At 38.6% G+C, this 22,711-nt stretch overlaps 1 protein-coding gene across 1 annotated transcript in view; it reads right to left on the bottom strand.

The window, feature by feature from the left end:
* The window catches only part of oca2 (oculocutaneous albinism II), a 71,961-nt gene that overhangs the window by 2,243 nt on the left and 47,007 nt on the right, over positions 1–22,711 (bottom strand). The window contains exons 20-23 of the mRNA XM_084722561.1: positions 22,219–22,278; positions 21,338–21,442; positions 16,889–16,982; positions 14,177–14,270 (exon numbers count right to left, since the gene is read on the bottom strand). Coding sequence (XP_084578687.1) covers positions 14,177–14,270; positions 16,889–16,982; positions 21,338–21,442; positions 22,219–22,278 — 353 coding nt within the window. The remainder of the gene's footprint in view (positions 1–14,176; positions 14,271–16,888; positions 16,983–21,337; positions 21,443–22,218; positions 22,279–22,711) is intronic.

Below are 22,711 nucleotides of genomic sequence, written 5' to 3'. Positions count from 1 at the left end.
CTTTGTAAATTGGTAAGAAATACCATGTTGTGCATCTAAACATTATTTGGATGGCTGTTATAAAGCTGCAACAGATGTTTATTTTAATGTTTTTCTTCTCAGATATATATGTATACCATCATCCTGCCAGAAACTGCAGATGAAAATGAGCCTGTTTCGCTAAAACTGGCACATTTATGTGACTTAAGTGATCATGTAAAATTAACATGCACTCTCTCTAATATGTCTCTTCTTAAATATGTAAGCAGTTGCTTAATAGATGGTTTATATAACACATGTAAGCATTATTTAAACATTTGTTAATGACAACTAAAGCATAATTATTCATTTACCATTTATTAATGAGGGTTATTGTAAAACAGATTCTCATTCTGATGCGTGACCCATGGGGTAACTCTATTTTCACTGCACAGACCTGATGGCGCTGGTACATTCAGTGAACCAGGACACCTCAACCCGCAGGTGAAGGCTTGTCTTCCTGCTCACTGTCTCCTGCTCCGAGACAGGCCCAGTGACATGTTAAAACGGGCTTGCATATTATTTGCCAAATTAAATCACATCATGCTTGATCACAGAATCTAAAAAGCCTTCAAGTGCACACAAACAACTACTCCAAAGTTGGGACCTGTGACAGACTAAAGTTTGTCGTGAGGCCTGAGGAAATTGTGATATTGTCTGGCATTTTCAAAGGCCAGCCCAGTTCTCATTGTTGAAATTTAGTTAGCTTCATGACGCAGGAGCAACGATCACTGCCATAAAAGTGGGAGTAACCTTGTCAAACTGCAATGAGTAGATTATAGGTCAGTTTTTCATTCCTCATTTAGTATCATACATTTTCAATGCGATGACTTCAGAACTGCAGATGGTTTTTTGTCATTTGGACATCTACCATGTCCTATATGGACACATGGCGGCTCTGAGGGCCAGAGATCTGTTTGCCCCAGTCTCTGACACAGATCAGTTTTGGAGCAAATAAAAGGAAAAGAAACTACATGTATATTTAGTGTGACACTTTTGTGATTTATCACAAAGTGAGAGAGAATTAATTAGAAGTACAGCACCCCTACTGAAAAATGAAGAGAACCCATATCATTAAAACATCATTTCGAGCAGATGTTGCTTACTCATGTGATGGTGCGGTGTGCGATGTGAGGCTGAGTCAATGATCGACTCAATAAATAAGTCAGGACCAAATAAACCATAAACCTACAGCTGTTACACCTCACACTAATGGTGCTTCACATCATTGTTTATTAACTGTGCTCCTCTTCCTATGGAGATGAATGCCAAAATGATAACAGCAAGTTATTTCTAATGCATGGATAATTATTATGATGATGAAGCATGATTACAATGGGGTAATGGGCTGCTTGTTTAGTTCGGTTTAAATGTAGTTTTACAAGCAGATATACTTTTATTTTTTCAGTGTTAAACAGCCATTGCAGTAATGTGCCTTTCACTGCAATAACTACTGTCGTGCAGGTCAGACAGGGGCCTTGAAGAGAATTATGTGAAATGGCAGGGTTAACTGTGCAGGCTTGATTTTTAGAGAGATGTAAAAGGTTACATGTCTCTTTGCTGTGTGTGTTTTCTGTTTGGCTGGGCAGGATTCCTTCTCAGAGGATGTTAAGGCCTAGGATTTTGGTTCAGCTTGTACTGATGAGCACTGACTCATAGGTGACTTTGTTTTTTTATTTTTTATATTTACCATATAAACCTGTTTTTCAATAGAAATCTCTAGAATCAATGTGTAAAATAAAGTTGAGCTTGGAACGTAAAATGTATCAATGTTGTAGTTTAAGCTGGATTAAGATGGCAGATGTATTTTGTGACTTTTTGGAACATGATAAGGCTTTTCTCCATTGAAAAGATGTTTTTGGTGTTCAACCAATAAGATCAAACTCTTGGCGAGGCCAGTTGGGAGAGGTTAGTTTGTATTAGACATGATAGATGGATGGTTCATCCAATCACCTGCCAAGTGTTTTTTGAAAGTGCCTGCACTTTTCCATATAGTTTCTAAGAATGACTTCACAGATGGTTCTATGTAACAAACCATCTGGCGTGACAGGTTAGGACCTTTCTACAGGGACTAGGAACCTTTGGAGGAACCTTTGGGCAAGTACTTCCCAAAAGCACAGAAACTTTGGGGAGGGGGCTTGCAGTGCCGAAGACTTCTGATTGGTCACTATTTCATTTTATCACGATTTTTTAGAAATCTGCAGGCACAAACCAGTTTGATTTTTGTTCACTGTGCTTCGACGTTTGAACAAAGAGTTACAGAGGAAAGCGTCTGACAGATGGACACACGACAAAGCATTTATGCTGAGGGAAAAATCCAGCTGGAAATGGAAACGGTGATGTTGTTGCAGTGTCACACAAATAATGATGCCTGTCCATTGCATTATATCGCAACATCATTATTCTATGTCCCTAATCTTATATAGTTGCTTGCAAAAATGATGTGTAAAATAGTCTTTTTTTTTTTTTACACATCAAGAGACTAATTTTCCCAATCTTGGCTAGTCTTTAAAGTTGACTTGAAGGAACCTTTTAGTTCCTTGTAAAATTGTTCCTGGAACTAAAAGTGTAGGGTACATTGGGTGGAAATGTGGATATTAATGGAAAGATAGATAAATGGAATAAGTCATAGTCAATTTCATTCACAAGATTAAATTACTTAATGCTAAAATGTAGCTGACTTGATACCTAATTAGGGGTCAGCAACAGCCTCAGATAACAGCATACAGGCTTTTGGTATTTTTGCCCATGGGGAAATGTATTAAAGTTTGCTGTTTGAAACAGTAACAGCAATAGTCACAAAGTCTGTTTCAAGGAGCTCCTATGCACCATATTAGGTGCAAATTGTTCGATAAACAAAACAGCTCAAGTGAAAAATATGTCCTGACCCAGGGTGTCAGAGTTATAGACATTGCATGTGGTAAAATTTTGAACTTTAATTAAAGATCCCCCATGTGGCCAATTAAGTCTGTATTACATGAGTTTGACAGCTGGTTAAATGTTTGGATGCCGTCATATCTCACAGAGAAATTAGAATTTCAGCAATTAATGAAGTGCCCTAGTTAAACAGAAATTGCTGCTGTCCTTTGTTATCATTGTTATGAGTTTAGTAAATGCTTTTCCATGCACACAAAAACTAAAGATAATCCAGAAAAAGATCTCTATCAAAAGACAATAATTGTGCTTCTTTTTTGCGGAGCTGAAAAAAGTTAGCAACTACTGAGCTTATGTATCTGTTCTCTGTATTGTATCTGTCTTATATAAGTTCCTTTGAATCAGAAGCCGCCTCAAAGTCTCATTTTAAGATGACCTTTAGGAATGTTCCACATGTCCAGTCGTTTGCACTGAAGAGGCTCAGTAAAGAATACAACAAGACCAGAGGACCTTAAAGAGTAAATGCTGTACATATGTGTGTGCACATATCCGATAATTGTGTCACTGTATTACTCTTTATTGCTATAACTATTTCTTCATTCTGATGAATAAAATTATGCAGTTCCCATCTAATATGCATGTGGAAATGTCAAATTAGAACTTGAACCAAGGATTAATGAGGCTAGTCAAGCACTTAGGCTCATTAATAATGATTTGAATAAGGCGTGGTGGTGCATCTAAATTTTAACAGAGTAAAACTTTCTGAGTGACCAACTGAGCTGAGTTACAAAGGTCGTGATAATTATTATTTTTATTTACACATCAAAGGTTTAAAAGGGGGTGAAAAATGAGGGAGACTTCCAAGAAAAGAATAGCAGGGAAAACAAGATTTGGAAGGACCTGCCTTTTAAAACTGATCTACCTGACCCTTCACTTCCTGTCATTTTTGAGGTCTGTCCCATTTATCATGAAACATCCTCTAAGGACGTACTGAAAGATTTCAGAGAAAATGGCTTTAGCCTCCTGTTAACATTTGGAAGCAACAGTTAATTTACCATTTGAACTCAACTCCATTCTTCCACGTGTACAGTAATTCTCCAAAAAACTATTACAACAATACACTGATGGTGTTTGAAACAATGATCTTATTGCTGAATTTGAACCATCCCAAGATCCACCAACTACAAAAATGACAATACTAGTACCAATACCATAATCATTCAATCTTAATTTTTTCAAATGGTCTTTTTTATGAAGAATGCTTGCTGAAATTGGCTGCGGGCAAAACCATATAAATTGAGTACCAGAAGGATTGAATGCAGGTATTGTTTGAGGGGTGAAGATTCAATGATGATGCTGGGTAATTTCAATCAATTCCCTAAAGATATTAAATACCCAGGCCTACTCCTCAGTAATGTAATCTGACGACAGATTACAATACTGAGGAGTAGGGCTGGGTATTCCGTTTCTATGCCGATAATGTCCAGCTCTATGTATCATCTGAAACCATCGTCACTGCTACTCACTCTGCCCTGACTAACTTCACAACTTCTATTAAATCACGGCCAACTTTCTCAAACTGAACTCTGACAAATCCAATATGATCGGCAGCTCAACTCTATCTCTCTCACCTCACATCTATAACCTCTGAGTAATCTTCAAGAGAAACCTCTCTTTAAACACCTTCAGTGGCTCCCTGCACCACTGTAGATTCAATTCAACCCTCCTCTTCACTCTCAGAGCCCTCCATAACCAGGCCCACCTCTACCTCACTGTCTTTCTCCACCTCCGCACTCCTAAATGCTAAAATGACAAACTGACAGATTTTATCAGCTGTAGCTGGCTAATTAAGCTAATGATAGCTAGATGAGTTAATTGAAAAAGCTGTCTCGGGCTGACATTTTAATGTTTCCGGCCGATTTGTTTTAAAGCAAGAATCCTGCGAAGGGGTCTAAAATATGCACTTGATGACTACATATACATAATGTTGTGCTAAATGACTGAGACTCAAGGCACTTGTACCAGGATTCTCACCTGCTGATCAACATAGAAGATAAGGAAATAAATAAACTGAATTACTGTCATATCATGGTGTAGAGCGAGTTAGATCTGTCAGGAAAAAATGTAACATCTGACTCTGGGTTTAGATTTATGCTTAATTGTTTTTATGTTTCACTTTTAATGTTACAAGAAAAAAGGTTTTTGAGATGAGAATTAGCCAACGTGTAATGCTGCCTACCTACCTAACATATTTGGCTTGCTGGAGGATAAACTTGTTTTAAGTCCAGTACAGCAGGACCATGGTTGTATTAAACAGACACAGTGTCGCCAGCCAGTCTTGCTTCCAATTTTGCTCAGAGGCCACTTGCAGTATTGCAGTCTGTATAACTGACACCTCAAAATGCAAACAAGGTCAATTATGACTTTTTCTTTCAGGAATTTTTGATCCATGGAAGTTTTATTTTTGTAAAACTTTACTAGACACAAGAAAAGTGATTTAAAAATCTGTGACTTCATCACAATGTAAAGTCTATGGGCCAAGCCAGAAACACTACTGTGCATATTCACTGTGTCACATAGACCAGAAATAAAACTTATGAGCCAGGCAAGAATTCTCATTTAACTGAATGTAGTGCTGAAGGAATGAGTCCTAAAACCTAGACATGAGTTATATTAGCACTTTGATTCCCTTGTCTCAAAGTCTGTGGATTTTTTGAATGGGTTTTTAGCTACATGTCTAAAATAAGGTCTTTGGTTAACACAAGCTTGTGAGTTTTCTATATTTTGTTCTGTGGCATAAACTATGTCAGTAAATACCCCACCTGTAAAAGCTGGAAGTTTTTACATACCTAACAAGAATGCAGTTGCTAACAAGGGGCCGAACAATACTCACTTAATGGGGCTGACACTGAGTTGTGCAACTGAGGTAGTTCATTCATAGCCTGGCATTACTGTTGTGTTCATTTGTGAAGAGTATCTTGCTGAAAAAATGTCAGTATCATAAACTTTTGTTTGCCACCCAGGTTGGTTTCTGCTCTAATCCACAATCCAAAAGTCATACTGGCTTTTTGGGGAAGAAGTCTCAAGTCCACTTGAGCGATGCCAACTTCCAGGTTGACCTACAAAAATACACCATCTCTGACCCTGCTGCAGTCTATAGGAGCCATTTTTGTGTCTGGTGTCTCTCCAGAGGGAAATTTTGTGTCTCACAATCGTCTTTTCTTTTTCTTAATAAGAAATAATAAAAATAGAAATTAGATTCTTATTTTGAGCCCACTGAAGTCTCAAGGTTTCTCCTTGATGACCCTATGGAGCAACAAGACTTTAATCTGACGACTGAGACAAATTTCAGATCTCATTTAAGACAACTGAGTTTGCTTTGAGATCTCACTGTTATCTAAAGAGCTGATTATTTAACACAAATTTAAGATCAGTCCAGTGAGACAAAAAAAAAAGAACATTTTAAGATTGTTAATTTGGCTCAAATTAGTCTCGGGCTGAGACGAGATAAAAACTATTTCTCAGGAGCCGAATTTAAGAAATATGACAAAATGGTCGGAGTCTCATATTGGTCTTAAATTGAGCTCATTTATGTCTAAGAGACAAAGACAAGATCTTATTTTGAATTTTTCTTTTCCTCTGGGCTGTACCAAATACATTCATGAGCAGGACAGAGTCGCTAACATTACGCCTACACTTTGATAGTATCCAGGCACTGCTCCCACACAGTGGGGTAATACTACATGATTAGCACACAGTGGATGTTATAGTCTTAAACAGTCTTTTCTTTAGTGTAGGCTGTAACTGCTGTTACACAGTCTGCTATTGAAGGCTGTCCATAGAAATAATCACAAGAATAAAAGATTCATTTTTACCTTAAATCACACACTGTATTCCAACTTCTGTTGCTCTTCTGTTGCACACAAACTCTGATTATTAGACCTTTATGATAAGTGGTGCTACTGATCAGGAAACTTCAGAGCACTAAACCACACTATTCACCCTCAGGGTGAAGAATCAATAGCTGGATAGTAATGTAGCATTCATTGATCTGTAGTGGGAGAATACAGTTCTCTCCATACTGTTACTACATCTAACAGAGTAATATATGTTGGTATTTCAATTATACTTGAAATTATATAATTTCAAAAAAATGGAAAATATGGTCTTACAAGGTCATGGTCTTCAAATAGCCCAATAACCTGAGACCACTGTGATTTCTATCTTTGTGAAATGAATGTCCACTTAAGATGGATGGAGTGAGGAATTTCTAAACTGTTATCATAATCAGACAAGCTGAGGTCACCTCTAAACGAGTGAATCTCTTTCTGCTGAACAGCAACCGTTCCCCCAATCACAGGCACAGCATGAGGGGACGGGGGGCAGATGAAAAACTTGCCACAGTACGGCACAGAGTGGAACAAGGTTCACCTTGTCTAAAAAATTCCTGTCGTACCTCGTGATCTCGCACATTGATTTAATTGCATGTGACGGAAGCTCTTTGAAAGTCCTGATGCAATCTCAAAGGCCTTCTTTAGATAAACCACAGGGACTCGCTCGTCTGAATGTGGCGGCTGTATGCTTGACACAGGACAGCGCCGCTTCCTGTGACAGTGTGTGACCTGTGCTGCTCAATGAACAGTATGACTTGCAAAATGCTCAGATGTGTAGTGTTCAGGCTGTGGAGTGGTACAGAAAATATTCTCTGTACCTCAAAATATATACAGGATTAATTGTCACTGATATAATCTTTTTACCCTAATTATGGTGCATGATATATTTCTTGCAAATGAAGGTACCGCACCTGCAGTCTCTAGTGGAGGGGACCATTGTTCCCAGCACACGTCTCCTTTGCAGATGCAGAGAGCTGTATGAATGAGAATATTAATTCTGTCACGTGGCGGCACAAGCTGTTGAGAAGCTGAATAATAGCTCGCTCTGTCTCACTCAGATCGCATTGTTTAGCGTCATTTGAACTGGAGCCTCTTTGTTCCTCCTGTTCTGCCCTTCGCTGTGCCTGGTGGTCAAAGCGCAGTGAAGGGGCGGACCAGGAGCTGTGCCAAAGTAAAAATCAAAAACTGAAGAGTGGTTCGCTGTGGTTATTCAGCTTTTGATTTGTTTGATTTCATAGGCCTCAGGTGATTTGCTTCAGATTGCTTTACAAGTCTTTCGAGGCTGAAAGCAAACACCCTGACAACATCAGTGTGCAGAAAATGACCTCAGCAAACAAGGCTTTCAGTTTGTTAGCTGCCCTGTCATTAACCTACAGGGACAACTTAGATTAGAGTGTAATTACAGAATTAAATATCAGAGGTGGAGAGCAATTAAGTATATTTACTTAAAGGAGCAATATGTAAGACCCTAGCATTCAAAAATGAGTATTGCAGTCCTCATAGTGAGTTGGAGTCACAGAGGGTAAATGGATGGATGGATGGACGGACGGATGGATGGATGGATGGATGGATGGTAAATCTCTGTTTACACACAAATGAAAAATAACACCGTTAGAGAAACCTGACACTCAAGGAGCAAAACCTCCACCCAGATCTGCACAATTATAAGCACTTTTTGCAAAACACTGCACAGTTTTTTGCATTACACTAAACGTTTCTACATTAGACACGTAACTCTAACATGTCACTTGTTTGCCTTTTCAAAGCACTGCCTTTCAAAATGCCGAGCCATTTTGTCCATCATGTCCACAGAGTGGACAGACACTCAGCTGCTCGATGGTAAACTCACCAGTCAGGCTTAGGCACAATAAAAAGTTCAGACATTTCAACAAAAGCACAGAGGCAAAGCAACCTTTCACTAAAATCAGTAGAATGTAGCCTACTATTTACCCTACATCACTATTTTTAAACAGGCAATCCGTGTTTTAACCAATACTGCGTACACTGTCCTGTGATATTTACACATATTTTGATTGGTCTAAGTACCCTGTGATATGGTCAAAGCTTTGATCAGATCCAGTTAGGTGAAGAGATGATGCTTAGGATTTTTGTCATTCATGATTTCTTCCACAAATGTTTTTGCTATTTCAATGTATTATATTCTATGTATGTTCTTCTTTTCAATGCAAAATGCAGCCTCTGGAAATGCGTGAGAGAGAAATAATTATTTGGACCATTGTGTGTTGTGTTTAGTCAATATATTCATGTACTTTACTCTGACATTATTTCTGAAAAAGTCGAACCCAGACAAAGTGAAAATTAGAAATGTTACAAGTGTTTTACAGTGAGTTCAGTCGTGTGTAACTGTTTCAAACTGAATCAGATCATATCAACCTTGTGTGTCTTGTGTGGTAACAGTTTTGAGTTTTGACAAATTATTGTATAGTTTTGAATGAAGTGTTTCTTCTTGCAAAATATCTGAGTTGTTCTGCTACTTGTGCATGTAGCTGTGTGAATTGTGTGTAACGTTTTGACAAAATGAGCCCTGTTTTCAAAATCTTGAGCAGTTATAAAAAAAACCCTGTAATATACAATTTATGTTTGAAGCCAGTCATTTCCCCCTGCCATTCTCTCCCCAAACTCAAAGCTTCAGCAGGTTACCTGCAGGTTGCAGGAACACTGAGCCCACACAAACACAGGAGAAGCACAACGTTATACTTTGACAATGACAAGTGCAACAAGTCCTACACTGTAACTTGATCAGATGTTTATAACTGTCAGTTGTCTGTAAATGTAAAGCTAAATCTATTAATACAGACGTATCTGTTATACACTCTGGAGTTGGTGTTCAGTGACTGCCTGTCTTACTGCCTACCAAACTCCATTAACATTTTGCGCAATTTAACTGTTATAAACATCTACTCATTCTAAAACATTAATGATTTCTCACGCCTCACAAACACACACTCGACAAACATTTGAACCAATAAATGTGAAACAGGCAAATAAAAACAATTAGAAAACGCTGGCTGTAGCATTTCAATCATCTTTATATTTCTGACTTTTTTATTTCATAGTTATGAGTCATAATTTCAAATTTATCTCACAATTATGACTTACCATGGAGATATTTTTTCTGTCACATTGAGCATGTTAGCGTTGACAATGGCTCATACCCTGCAGAGCTCAACTATATACCATCCAGTATATAGAGAGTAGTTTCTTTTGCCATGCTGTTTGGGTTAATGGTTTGAGGAGTGGAGGATGATCAGGGCCTGGGGGCACGAGGGAAGCAACAGGGACCATACCAACTAACTGCTGAGCTATTCAGGACCACTCATTTTCCTTTGTGATGGTCTATCAAAAAGGCATCTATATCCCTGTGGGCTCATCTGGGCCCTGAATGTAACCACCTGATACAGCACTAGTCAGTCCCAGCTGCTGGGAGTCACAGACAGACTTCCTTCCCCCTTACCTGTCTCTCTGAACAGCTGTGACCCTTGCCACAGACAGCCAATTACAGGCAGTGCTTCAGCCGAGAGCAATGCTTCTATCCAATAACTGTAAACACAGCAGCATAGTGAGAGAAGTGGAGCTGACAGGCTGCAACTGTTCTTATCCATTTCAATGAAAGTCCATGCAGATGGACGATCCGGAGTCTTTTCAGTGCACTAATCAATTTCTCAACATATATATAACTAACTGTCATGACATTTTCCCTTTTCACTGAAGCTTAAAAGTAGAGTGAGAAGGAAACGATAAAGTGAGAATGACAATATACTTGTTTTCTTTACACTGAGGGTCAACTATTTTTATACTTTTCTGTCACCAACTCCAGCCACAAGCTCACTCCCTGTCCTCTGCCCCTCCTGTTTTAGGAAACAAAGAAAGATGGACAAAATCCTAAAGGAGCCGGTTGAAAATTCTGAGCAAGCAGCCACAGAAAATCTCATTCATTCGCTACTGATTGACTGATATATGGTAGCATTCTGAGATCTAACACGAGGGGACCACATCATCCCCTGGTCGACTGAAACCACAAAATGAAGTGAGAACGCAACACTGCTGAAATTACATGTGCGGTCATTACAGAGTCATCTTTAATTTTTCTCTATTCATTTATTAGTCTTTAAAATTTAGGACAGGAGTGAACGTGCCCATCAAAACTTGCCAGAGGCCAGACGTCACATCCTTAGCATGCTGATTGAACAGTCAAAACAACACATGCTCACATTTGAGAAGCTGGAACCAACAAATGTTTTTGGCATCTTGGCTTGATGAATGATCAAGTACTGGACTAATTAAAATACTGACCCAATGATGGAACATTACAGTTTATTCCCAAATGTTTAAACACGTTTCCTGAAACTATAGCTCAGTTTCTCAAAACTCTGAATACAAAACAGAAAAGAAAGAATAATTTTGTCAAAACTCCACAAATGTCTTGCAAAATGCAACACTGCACTCAAAACCATGTTCTCTCCTCTCCAAACTGATTTTTCAAAACAAAACGCACAGCTTTCATATGAATATCTCTTACAGCATTGCATCCATTTAAAAACTGGTGTGATCAACTTAATTTACTACCATCAAAATACTACTTCATATTCATGTGTAAAACTGTATAAATTGTTTGCTTTGTGCTGAGCTCATAGTTCTATAGTTTGTGTGTAAACAATGGAGAAAAACTGAAAAAGATCAGGAAAATACTATATCCAATCTCATTACAAAAGATGTTGAGACATTTAACCCAAAAGCACAAATGTGAACCTCGTGGTGGTGCAAAATAAAAAAAATAAAATAAATAAAAAAAATCAGGATCACCACAGTGATTAATATTCATCCCATGAACACCACGAATGTCTGAACCAAATTTCATGGCAACCCATCTTTTTCTGAAATGTATACACACAAAAACTGGAACTATGCACCCAAGTTTAAAATGTCAAACAACAACAAGACTCAAAGACTGCGAAACTTTGAGCATGATTCCTTTGTTGTCATTTCAATAGAAATTTTAAATCACATTTTTGCAAAAGTACAAGCACAAATCACACCATTTTGCACACTTTGTTCACTTGGGAAATACTGGCCTTCAAAATGCCACGCCCTTCTTACCAATCGACCTCATTCACAACTCAGTCGTTCAAACTTTCATTCAAAGTGTTTGCAAAACACTCCAATCATGTGTCAGAGCATTAAAGAGGCCTAAGGTGACCTCTGCTGTGTTGGGGAACAACAGAGCAGCATGGAAGACAGAGGAAGAGGAAGAGAGGCAGCAGGAGAAGGAAGAGGAAGGCCAACCAGTATTTCTAATGGAATCTGCAAATTCAGTTGACCATGTACTCAGTCGTGGTCTAACAATGACTGAAGCTACATCATTACACCCCCACAAAGACAGTCTAAACATGCTCTTACTGTCAGGTTTCTCATTTCATTTATCAGTTGCTGCAAAGTTTGGAGCAGTCTGACTCTATAATGAACAAATGTGCATTATATTTATGCTGATACAATAATTGTGTCAATGTGATATTTGCTGTGTATGATATATTCACAGTATTGTATTACAGTACAATACAGCAGCAGTCTTTTGCAGAGGAAGGTAGAGTCAATCATCATTCAACACATGATTCTTTGAACTACATTTGATGATGAAAGTCCATACAGCGCAGACACAGACACTGTTCACCGGCGTGAAAGAATGTCTCTGTTTCATGTAAATCCCACCTGCAGACATTCAAGTCACAGATTCAAACATAATCCCACGAGGAACGGTGTCGTCTCTCTTTTCATCATTACACTTAGCAGATCCATGAATCAAATGACATGCTATTTCCAAGCGATTGCATTATTAAGCCTAATCAGACTCATATTCATCCGTCTTTCAACATCGCTGACCACTTCCACCACTTCTACTTCTCCGACAAGCAAATTGCAAAGTATGTCTGGCTGTTACATCACCGGGATGAAAATTATTAGTGAGCAGGTGGTAATTTGGGAGGCAGCCTACTTGCCATCCTGCCTGAGATAATACATATTCACCATTCACTTGGCTTTTTTTTTTTTTAAAGAAAGAATCTGGTAGTTCTCAAATCAAGTGTGTTTCACTCAGTCAATATTTAATCAGTCACACAAATGTCGGTGCTTTTTTGTTGGCCAGATCTGTAGATGTGACATCTATTGCAGAGGAAAACCCCTTATCTGTACTGTAGCTGTCCGTGGGGGGTGGGGGGCTGGGGATTACCCTATCCTACCCTACACTTTTCTTTCGAATCGAGGGTCAGATGGATTTGATCCTAAGTGGAGATCCTAAGGAGAACTTCTCACATTTACCAATTTTATTTTATTTTTTAAATTTACACATAAAGCCTATCATCACTAATTTTCAGAATTAATGATGCATTACATTCTGTCAGGTGTATTGGTCATATATGTTAATATGCAGATTTTTTTCCAAGTTTTTTTTTGAGCCATTTTCATATTAAGACATTTGTCTTTTATTTCCGTGATAGTCCAACCTGCAGGTGACACGGCATTAACAGCGCTCATTTTTCACGTTTTTAGCTTTAGCAGGTCCCTTAATTCCATTGCTGTTGCTGTTAAAGTGTTGCTGTTAAAGTGGCATAGACTTATATGATATTACTGAGTGGTTAATATGCTAATTTACAAATCTGCTGCACATGAACTCAAATATGCACAGGTGGATCATTTACCCAGGTTAGGGTTAGGTATGATCAAGGTTTGTATGAAAAAAGTATGATAAATTTAAGATAAGAATCCCAAAATATTCTTGCATGAGGCCCATTGTTCTGTTGACTGCTGAGCACATTTTGCTGCAGTCTGAGTTCCTCCACTCTCGCTGTAGTGAACATTTTTCAGCGCCCTGACAGCATCACTGGAGAGGACAAACTGAAATCACTGCCCAGAACAGACGACGTTAACTCATGTCTGCCAGGTTGTTTCCTGGAGTTATTTTACTGACAGAAGGGTACATCTGCTGTATATACAACCCAAGTGAGGTCAGTTGGTAACCCTTCAAAAACCAGTCCTCAGAATTCCAAAAACACCTCCTCAAAGAGGAGAACAGCTTCTACCACATGATGCACATATCTGTGAACAGGACTCTGGAGGAGGTAGATATTTGCAATCTGAATTGTGACACTTCTCACTAAATGTTCTCAGCCATTTCAATACACATTGTTGGCATCTCCTATTGTAGCATGATGGACATTAATATGTAAGTAGGCCTTTAGGCAGTATAGCCTATGGTAAAGGATTCACAGTAATGCACCAGTCTGACTCATTACCCCAAGAGGCAAACTACAAATAAAGCAACTTTGGAGCAAGAGTTTAAAACATGGGTGATATGTTATAATTAGCACCGTTCTTACCTGAAAAACTCCACAAAGGAAAAGCCGTAGCCGTGTTGTTCAGCAATTCCTGCACACACAACATTTGCTGATGCTCCTATTAATGTGCCGTTACCTACACAGACAGGAAAACAGCATCAAAGAAAACTGTTAAAAATCCAGCTTTTTTATTATTCAGGTCTGAGTTCAACATCATATAAAACACAGTTATTTTATTAAGAGCATGAAGGACAAGAAGGTAAAATTTTATTTGAAGGGTGTGCACAAGACTGTCATTACACTGTCATAACCATGTCATGACACTTGCTGACACTTGTCATTTAGCATCATTCTGTCAATTATGTCTTTTTAATGCAAAGGTGACTTTATTTGAGATGTCTTCACTATGACAACTTAATATGAACCAAGTTGTTATGGCAACTTGACTTTAACCAAGACAACATAACCTGTCAGTGTCTTTCTCATGACTGCTTGACATTATCACACTTTAAGAAACTGTTCAGCTTTATTTTTAACCTTTTTTATTTTTAACCCATTAAAATGTGGTTGATTGTGACACTAGTTGTCATGACACCATTGTAAGTGTGTCATGGATATATATATATTTTTTTTACTTCAAGTAAAAGTGCTACACTTGGGACTTGTCATAAACATGTCATCAAGTTTTATTACACTGACTAGTGTTTTTGTAACCGTGTCAGAAATAATTTCCTGGACTCTCAAGTAAAGCGTTGTCATTTGGACATCATAAAGGTCATTAAATGTTATGAAGCCAGTTTGACAACAGAGTACAGTGCCAAGATGTTTTAACCTACAGAGTTACCTGATGGACAGATGACAGTTAGCTAATATACTTGATGCTAAAGCTGCTGCAGTCTGCTGTCATCTGTAGTGTTAGTTAGTTAGCTTTGTTAGCATGGAGCTAGCCATCCTAATTAGCACATTTAATAATATTTAATGACACCTTTATGTCAAGTTCAAATGGTATCACTTTAGTTGAGGTCAAAGAAATTATTCTTTACACAATTAAAAAAGCATTTGGACTTGTCATAAAGATGTCATTAAGTTTTTTTATGCTGTCAAAATGTTCCACTTAACTTGTGGTCAAGGAAAATATTCGTGTTACATTTATAAAGGTCTCATGACAACCAGTGTCAAATTCAACCACATATGACAGTTCAATGCAATGTCAAAAAATAAAGATAAATAATTTGTCTGATAATGTCAAGTTGTCATGACAAAGACATCTTAAACAATGTTAAGTTTGCATTTAAAATGTCATAAATAACCAAATCACACTTAATGACAACAGTCATACACATCGATGAAGATTTCATTGTGTTTATGACAGGTGTTATGACAGTTTAATGACAGTCTCATGCACATCCCTTCAAATAAAGTACAACACAAAATTTCAACACTAATGCAGTTACAATAGTAATTATATTAATCATCATCTCTCACCTCTCTCAGTATTTTCACCATTAGTATAAAGTTTCACTATTTCTAATCTACTGCAGGCAACATTTTGACAGTCAGGGTGCGTATCCATCCTGCCATTCGATATTGCTCACATCTCAAAAGGTGTCAGTGTGGGGATGGAGCTGGGCAGCGGCAAACATCACACTGCCGATCAATATGGACCTGTCACAGTGCAGTTGATTAAACTGAAACACTATGACAGCCCTCTAACTTTCCCTCCCTTTGTGTCCTTCCCGCCCAAACAGAGCCACACTGTGCCGAAGGGCCGGCCGCTGGAGTGTGGTAAAGCCTGAATGAGACGAGCTTTGAGGGCCTTGGGCTGCTCTCACAGAAACTCCCCAGGGAGTGACACAGCCGTACAAAGTGTGGCTGTCACCTGGAGCATAAGATGTCTCCTTCTGGCAGGGGCCATCGATAAAGATCCACACCTTTCAAACAGGGATAAACTATGAAGTCCCTGGTGACTGTAAGGGAGGTGTGTTTTTAAAACCAAACCTAACAGTCTCACACCCGATTTTACAATTCAAGGAACAATAAGTAGAATTTGTAAGTTGCTGTTTGTAAACACGCCAGCAAGATATTGATATGAGATATGAGTCTAAATCAGGACGTCAAGTACCTACGTTGTGATTTGGTAAACTGTCTCAAGCACAGCAAAAAAAAAAAAAATGAGGAAATAAGACATTGGAAGGCAGCCCAGAGGAAAGAAAAAGTTCAAAATAAGATCTCGTCCTCTTGTCCTGTGTCTCCTAGACATAAATGTGCTCAGTTTAAGACCAATATGAGACCATTTTCTCATACTTCTTAAATTCGGCTCTTGAGAAATAGCCTTCCTTTCGTCTCAGCCTGAGACTAATTTGAGCCCGACTGAAGATCTTAAAATGTTCTTTTTTTGTCTCACTGCACTGATATTAAATTTGTCTTAAATAATCAGCTCCTGGGACAACAGTGAGATCTAAAAGAAAACTCTTAAATGAGAAATTTGTCTCAGTGGTCAAATTAAAGTCTTGTTGCCCCATACGGTCGTCAAGGAGAAACCTCTGAGACACCTATGAGCTCAGCCAAAGATCTCCTGCTTTTCTTTTGTTTTGCTCCTTTTTTCTCCTGAGGGCAGGTTTAGAAGAAACTTCAGTGAGCTTTTGTAGAAACGGGTGACTCCACACACTTCTGGAGGAGTCGTGGGTATGACTGAGTAGGATTATTTTTGTAGTCTACATATTGTAGACCATTGTTGAAGAAATGGAGGCTTACCCCCAAGACAGGCTCCCATGGCCAAGGCAAAGATGAGAGGTTTTACTGGCAGGTTCACATCTGCATCCTGACTTAGGTTGATGAGGACTGGAATCTGAGGGTACAGAGAAAGATTGGAAATTAGCTTTTAGTGGCAGAAAATTAATGTGGATTCATTATCTCAGTTTAGTTTGGTGGTGCCAAACTTTCCAAAACTAGCAAACCCCACATACATATGTATATACACAGAGGGCTCCATCTATGATGTGGTAGGTGATGGGTTTTACATGCAACATAGAGCAGGTGATGAGCCAGATCAGATCCCACCATGATGGCAGAGCAGTGTGTACTCAAATAGGTCCCAATGTTTTAGAATTTCCTGAAGATTGTTGGATTATTTTCTGGAGAATTTGCTCAAATTCCTGCTTCTCCTCTGAATATGAATGCACAAATGAAACATTAAAGCTTTCATGTGCAGTGCAGTAGAGAATATTTCCACTGGTGCCTGCTGGAGGAACCTGATGTTGCATGAATGAATATCGGCTGTATATCACTTTCACAAACCATTTTCCCCTGGTTGGGAAATCAAACTCTCACTGAGTTTTGGAAACAGATATATTCCTGTTCTTAGACAAATAGCAATAGCTCACTACATACTTAAATTATGGCTCAATTAAGGTAATTTAAGAACTTTTCCTATGGCACGTTTACATAAATTTGTAAACTGTAACTGAGCACAGGAACATGTTAGACTAACTTCATCATGCTGAGAATATTACACACCACTCAGTCCACATAAGTGCCCTATGTCTCTCTCACTCTCTGCTGCTCACTTCTTCCATCAAATCAACTCAAAATGACATTTCTCCCTGCAAAAACTGTTCTCAATCTGATTGGGGTCATACACTTAAGCGATGACTGGATATTTGAAAGACAGATTTTGCAAACTGTGAATGCTCCATTTCCACATTTGGAGAAAAACAAAAAGGTAGCAGGATGTTCCGGTGCACTCCTGCAGCACTATGCCTGTGATTGGATCTATAAAATAAAAATACTATTTCCTAATGATAAAATATGTTGCATTTGGTTGGCTGCCATGGAATTGTTTGTGCATTCTGACAAATACACTTACTTGCTTTCTTGCTGAGAGTTATAGTAGATGCTGGCCTCCTACCACCAACTGCAACTGTTAACTTAGTAAAAAGACTGAAAAGGGCTAACTTAGCTTGGCTCTGTCCACAAAATCCACCTGGAGATTCAATAAACTTGATATTACTGGTTATAAATCAGTCCCAATTTCATACTGATGCCTCTATGTTACCTACATAAACAAACAAGACCATCAGCAACAAGGTCTGCTATTTCTATATAGTTATAACATTCTTAATGTCTCCTTAAAATTACATCTTTACATCTTCTCTGGCAAAGTTACACTGAAGAGGTATTTTTTTATTGTGATAATTTTATTTTTGACATTGTGTTTTGTGATCATGGCAGAGGAAACAGTACTACTTTTGTCCATAGCTTTAATCAGTGAGCTATAGACAGATATTTTTTGTTCCTGCTGTTGCTAAACTAAGCTAAACACTGCTAGCTGTAGCTTTGTATTTACTGTACACACATGTAAGTGGTAATCTTCTCATCTCATTCTCAGCAACAAAGAAAATAAGCATATTTCCCAAAATGTGAAAACTACTGTGCTGAAAATAAGATTTAAGATTTAAGGGCCCCCAAATTGGTTCAGTCATAAATGAATTTTTCTGGTCTGAATGGGGAAAATAAATCTTCTCTCAGCTTCAGTCTTTTGTGACCATCTGGACATGCTTTCTTATCACCTGTGCACTGAACTGGAAAAAATAGGTGAAACAACACTTGCCTGGGCCTGAAAATACTAAAAACAACCCGGAGAAAAGAACATTTTCAAAAACCCCTGGATACACTGGTTGAGTAACATCTCATCTCATTCTGTCAGTGGGATAACGTCTTTTCCTTTTCTCACTGTCATTTTAATTGAGCGTACTGGCGCCCCTCTGAAACATTGATCTCTGTAAAAACTATTAATTTTCAGCAAAACAGACAGCTGACAACAAAAGAGGTGAGGAGGCAGTTGGTCTGATATTTGTAACAGAGAGCAGCTGCATAATGCATCAGTGTCTGAGAGAATCTTTCTGTGTCTAGTATGGAGTCAGATGCACCACCATTTACCAGCACACTCACACTCAGTTAAAAGCAGTGAGCATGTTATTTTTATTTGGATCAATGTTGTTTTCTCTGCTCTTCTTATGTGAAACTAACAACACTACATTTTAGTGTTGCAAGTCCTGTCTGGAAGATGAAATATTTTATTTCAAAATTATTAGCTGGGAGTCATCATATAAAATAAATTATGCTGGAAAACACATACAAATGTCAACGTCAGTCCTGATAATTACCAAATAAAATTTAAGGATTTCTTAAAGGGAAAATTCACCACTTTCTGTGTTGATGGTAAATGTAGACAACTGAAGCAATAAATCCTTCAGTGCTTGATATATATATATATATATATATACATATATATATATATATATATGCACTGACGAATTAATTGACTACATTTACCAACTTTGACTGGACATACACATAAAAAGTGTTGAATTCTCTTTAAATGAAGCATTATTATACACCTTTTATTTTTGGCTATATAAGTAATCTGTACATTTCTCTCTGTGTGGAAGTATGAGAAGTAATATCAGCTGTATCCAGCAGTTGTTTAAAATGATTTGAGATTAACATTCCTGTTCTATCAGTTCCTGTGGGGAAAAATTTTGTCTGATGTAACTGTTGATATTGAGTATTGTAGGTTGTGTGTTATAAAAATTATGGGAGCATTAAGTTGTGGCTTAAGCCTATGCCTGTTGGATCTGTACACAATATGAATATTATGTTGCATTGTTTTCTTCTGCAGTGTTATGTTTTTTTTTTTTTTTTTTTGTTTTTTGGTTATTGTTTTGTCAGACCAAAATAAATTCCAATTACAATAATACAACTATCCAGTTGGCAGCTTGTCTCTCCTGACAGATTGCAACGGAAAGCTCAGCACTGGAGCATCTCCTCTGAAATGATTAATAAGTTAGAGCTAACTGCCCTCTGAGATTGTGATAAATAGTCAAAAGTCCCCTCAACAATAGTTGCACTTCAGTATTGTGGGCGTAGGGGCGGGGGGGCTTATTCTGGTGGAAGATTTGTACATGGGGATTTGTACACAAGCTCTGGCATTAAAATGGCCAAATTCCTGCTGCTAGCATGGTTACGTTCATACCATTAGCGTCCCAGGTGCTAAATTGCTATTTTCAGCATGATTTCAGAGGTTGTTGTTGTTGTTTCCTGTAGCAATGGGGAATTTGAAAATGGGAACACAGAAACAGCAGAGGGAAAGGAGAACGACCATAGACCTATAATACAACTAGACAGGGCATTGCTTCTCAGTCTTGCCGGCAATTTTTCCCAGTGGCCACTCGCAGTACTGCAGTGAAAAATTTCCCACCGGCCCAAAAGGCGGAGGCGTGTATTTTTGACAGATGCCATGTCAAGCTGCACAGAGCAGATCGAGTGGGTAGGAAGTCAGATGTAGAAATGGCATAGAAAAAACTGACAATTTTCAAAGTGAAACAGCCGGTGTATTTTGTTGCCTGCCCCATGTCTGTGTTTAGCCTGACTCTGATGAAGATGCAGTAGTGTCGAAACATTAGTCTGTTTGCGTTATTAAAGCTATAAATTGATCGGTTGTGCTCCAGCCCTTTTTGTTCCTTTTGAGTTTTACATTTTTGCTGTGAGATGTGTGGACAACCCTTTTTCTACCCCGTGCATACTTGTGATCACAAAAACAGACAAAAAAGAAACCTTTTAACTATGTAGCCTGCTGACCCACAGTAGCAGCAAAAAAATCAAAAGAAGTGGACCAAATTAACAAAATCTGAGCAAGTCAACATAATCAGGCGAGCAAAACGCTCTGCTTGTGAAACGCTGCTGGTGGGACATGAAGCCATGTCAAGGATGGATTAAAACCGTGGCACAGACATACTGAGCCCAGCTGAATCAACAGGTCAGTTCATTACTACTATGAATCAGTGTTGCCAAAAATATCAATATATCGATACTGAATATTTATAATGCTATTTATACTTGATACTCCAGAACAAGCTGCAGTTTCTCACTGTTTTTTCTCTCAAACAGCCAGTTGACACACACTGCTGCATTGCTGACATAGTCCCATTTCTTTTTACTTACCCGGTGGTGTCTTCTTCTCAACAATTGTCTAATTTTCTTTATCCACAGTCATGTTACAGCCTTGTTATAGTTCAACATTGGAAATTCCAGTATGGTGACAAGAATACTATGAATGGGAGCTGCTTGAACTGTGCTTGTGTGTGTGGTTTCACAGGGATATACAGGAGAGTGAAATTAAAGCATCACGCTGCAGCCTCTCACCATGGTGGCAGTGAAGGGAATGTTGTCAATGAGAGAGGAGGCCAGAGCCGAGACCCACATCACCAAGATAATGGCTATAGCCAAGCGCTGGTCCTCCGGCACCGCCTGAGAGAGGAGATAATAAAACAGACAGATAACTGCTACTTTCATTGGCACTCAGATGCACACAACCCCTCCTCTGGCCCGTCACTGATTTAAATCAAACACACAATTATGTTCATTCTTTGACACTGAGCCTCTCATCGGGGAGGCTGAGAGGATGAAGCAGTTTGAATGTGTGACACAGCCACAGGTGGTGCTGGTGGTGCCTTTGAGTTTTATCTCAGAGATCTGCTGTACACACACGGCGAGGCCAATTTTCCACATGTGACAAGCATGATGCGGTTTGAACCCTTTTGATAAGATCTCTGGTATGCATGACCAGGTTAAAGGAGGCAATATCTCCTCCTTTCACCTGCCCTCTGCGTGTATGAAGAGAGAAAGGCCATGCAATTCCTTCCCAGCATGCTGTCCATTGTTTGTGGAGGCTGAGCGGGTCAGAAACCATGCATAGCACACCGCCTGTCATGTGTGATTATTAGACCTACAGAGGCCCACGGTCCAAACACGACCTGACGTACCTATTACTGCTGCAATTCTCTGCTAAGAGACACCTCGCTTGCATGATGTACACAGGCTAGAATATGGGTGAAAATTACCTCAGACCCCTTCAGCTGCTGACAGGAATCAGATGTAAACAAAATAATTGAATTCAGAGCTGTGCAGAACAAAAGCATCAATATGCATGAAAAGCAATATCATGTCACCTGTGTCCAATTATCAACTATGCCAGTTGCCCTGAGAAATAATTGTTAAGGTTGAGAATCAAAAGAAAGACTCACTTTTATAAGCAGTGCTGTCTGTTCTCCAATATAGTCGATAAGCTGCAGCTGGGCTAAAGCCTGAAAAATGAAGAGGAGAAGATTAATACGGAAAAAAAAAAATATCTGAGGAGAATTAGTTATAGGTGGGATTAAACCAAGGGAAGAAAAGCAAATTGTTTTTTCATTAAGCAGCCATTAAGTAGACAAAGACAAATCTATTCTTGTTATTGACACAGAGAACAAAATATTCACCTACTGGTGGACATTCATTATGTGGACTGCTCTCTGACACTATACTGTGTTAAAGGCATTCAACACATTTAAGAAAGTCCAGATTCTTATTTCAGAAACTCCAGATTCTGACTATTTATGACTTTAACATTTCTCAAATATGTGTTTTTATTTATGAAATATATTCAAGTGAAGGGAATATTCCTGAGCAGTTCAAAGTGACTTTAAAGCAAATTCACAGATCCATTCTAGCCTGATCAAATATCAGTATATTAAATTT

This window comes from Lutjanus erythropterus, chromosome 7 (assembly GCF_056507025.1).
Source record: "Lutjanus erythropterus isolate fLutEry1 chromosome 7, fLutEry1.hap2, whole genome shotgun sequence".
Lineage (NCBI taxonomy): Eukaryota > Metazoa > Chordata > Actinopteri > Lutjaniformes > Lutjanidae > Lutjanus > Lutjanus erythropterus.
The sequence above is the reverse complement of the archived record's forward strand: the minus strand, read 5'-3'. Positions and strand labels throughout refer to the sequence as shown.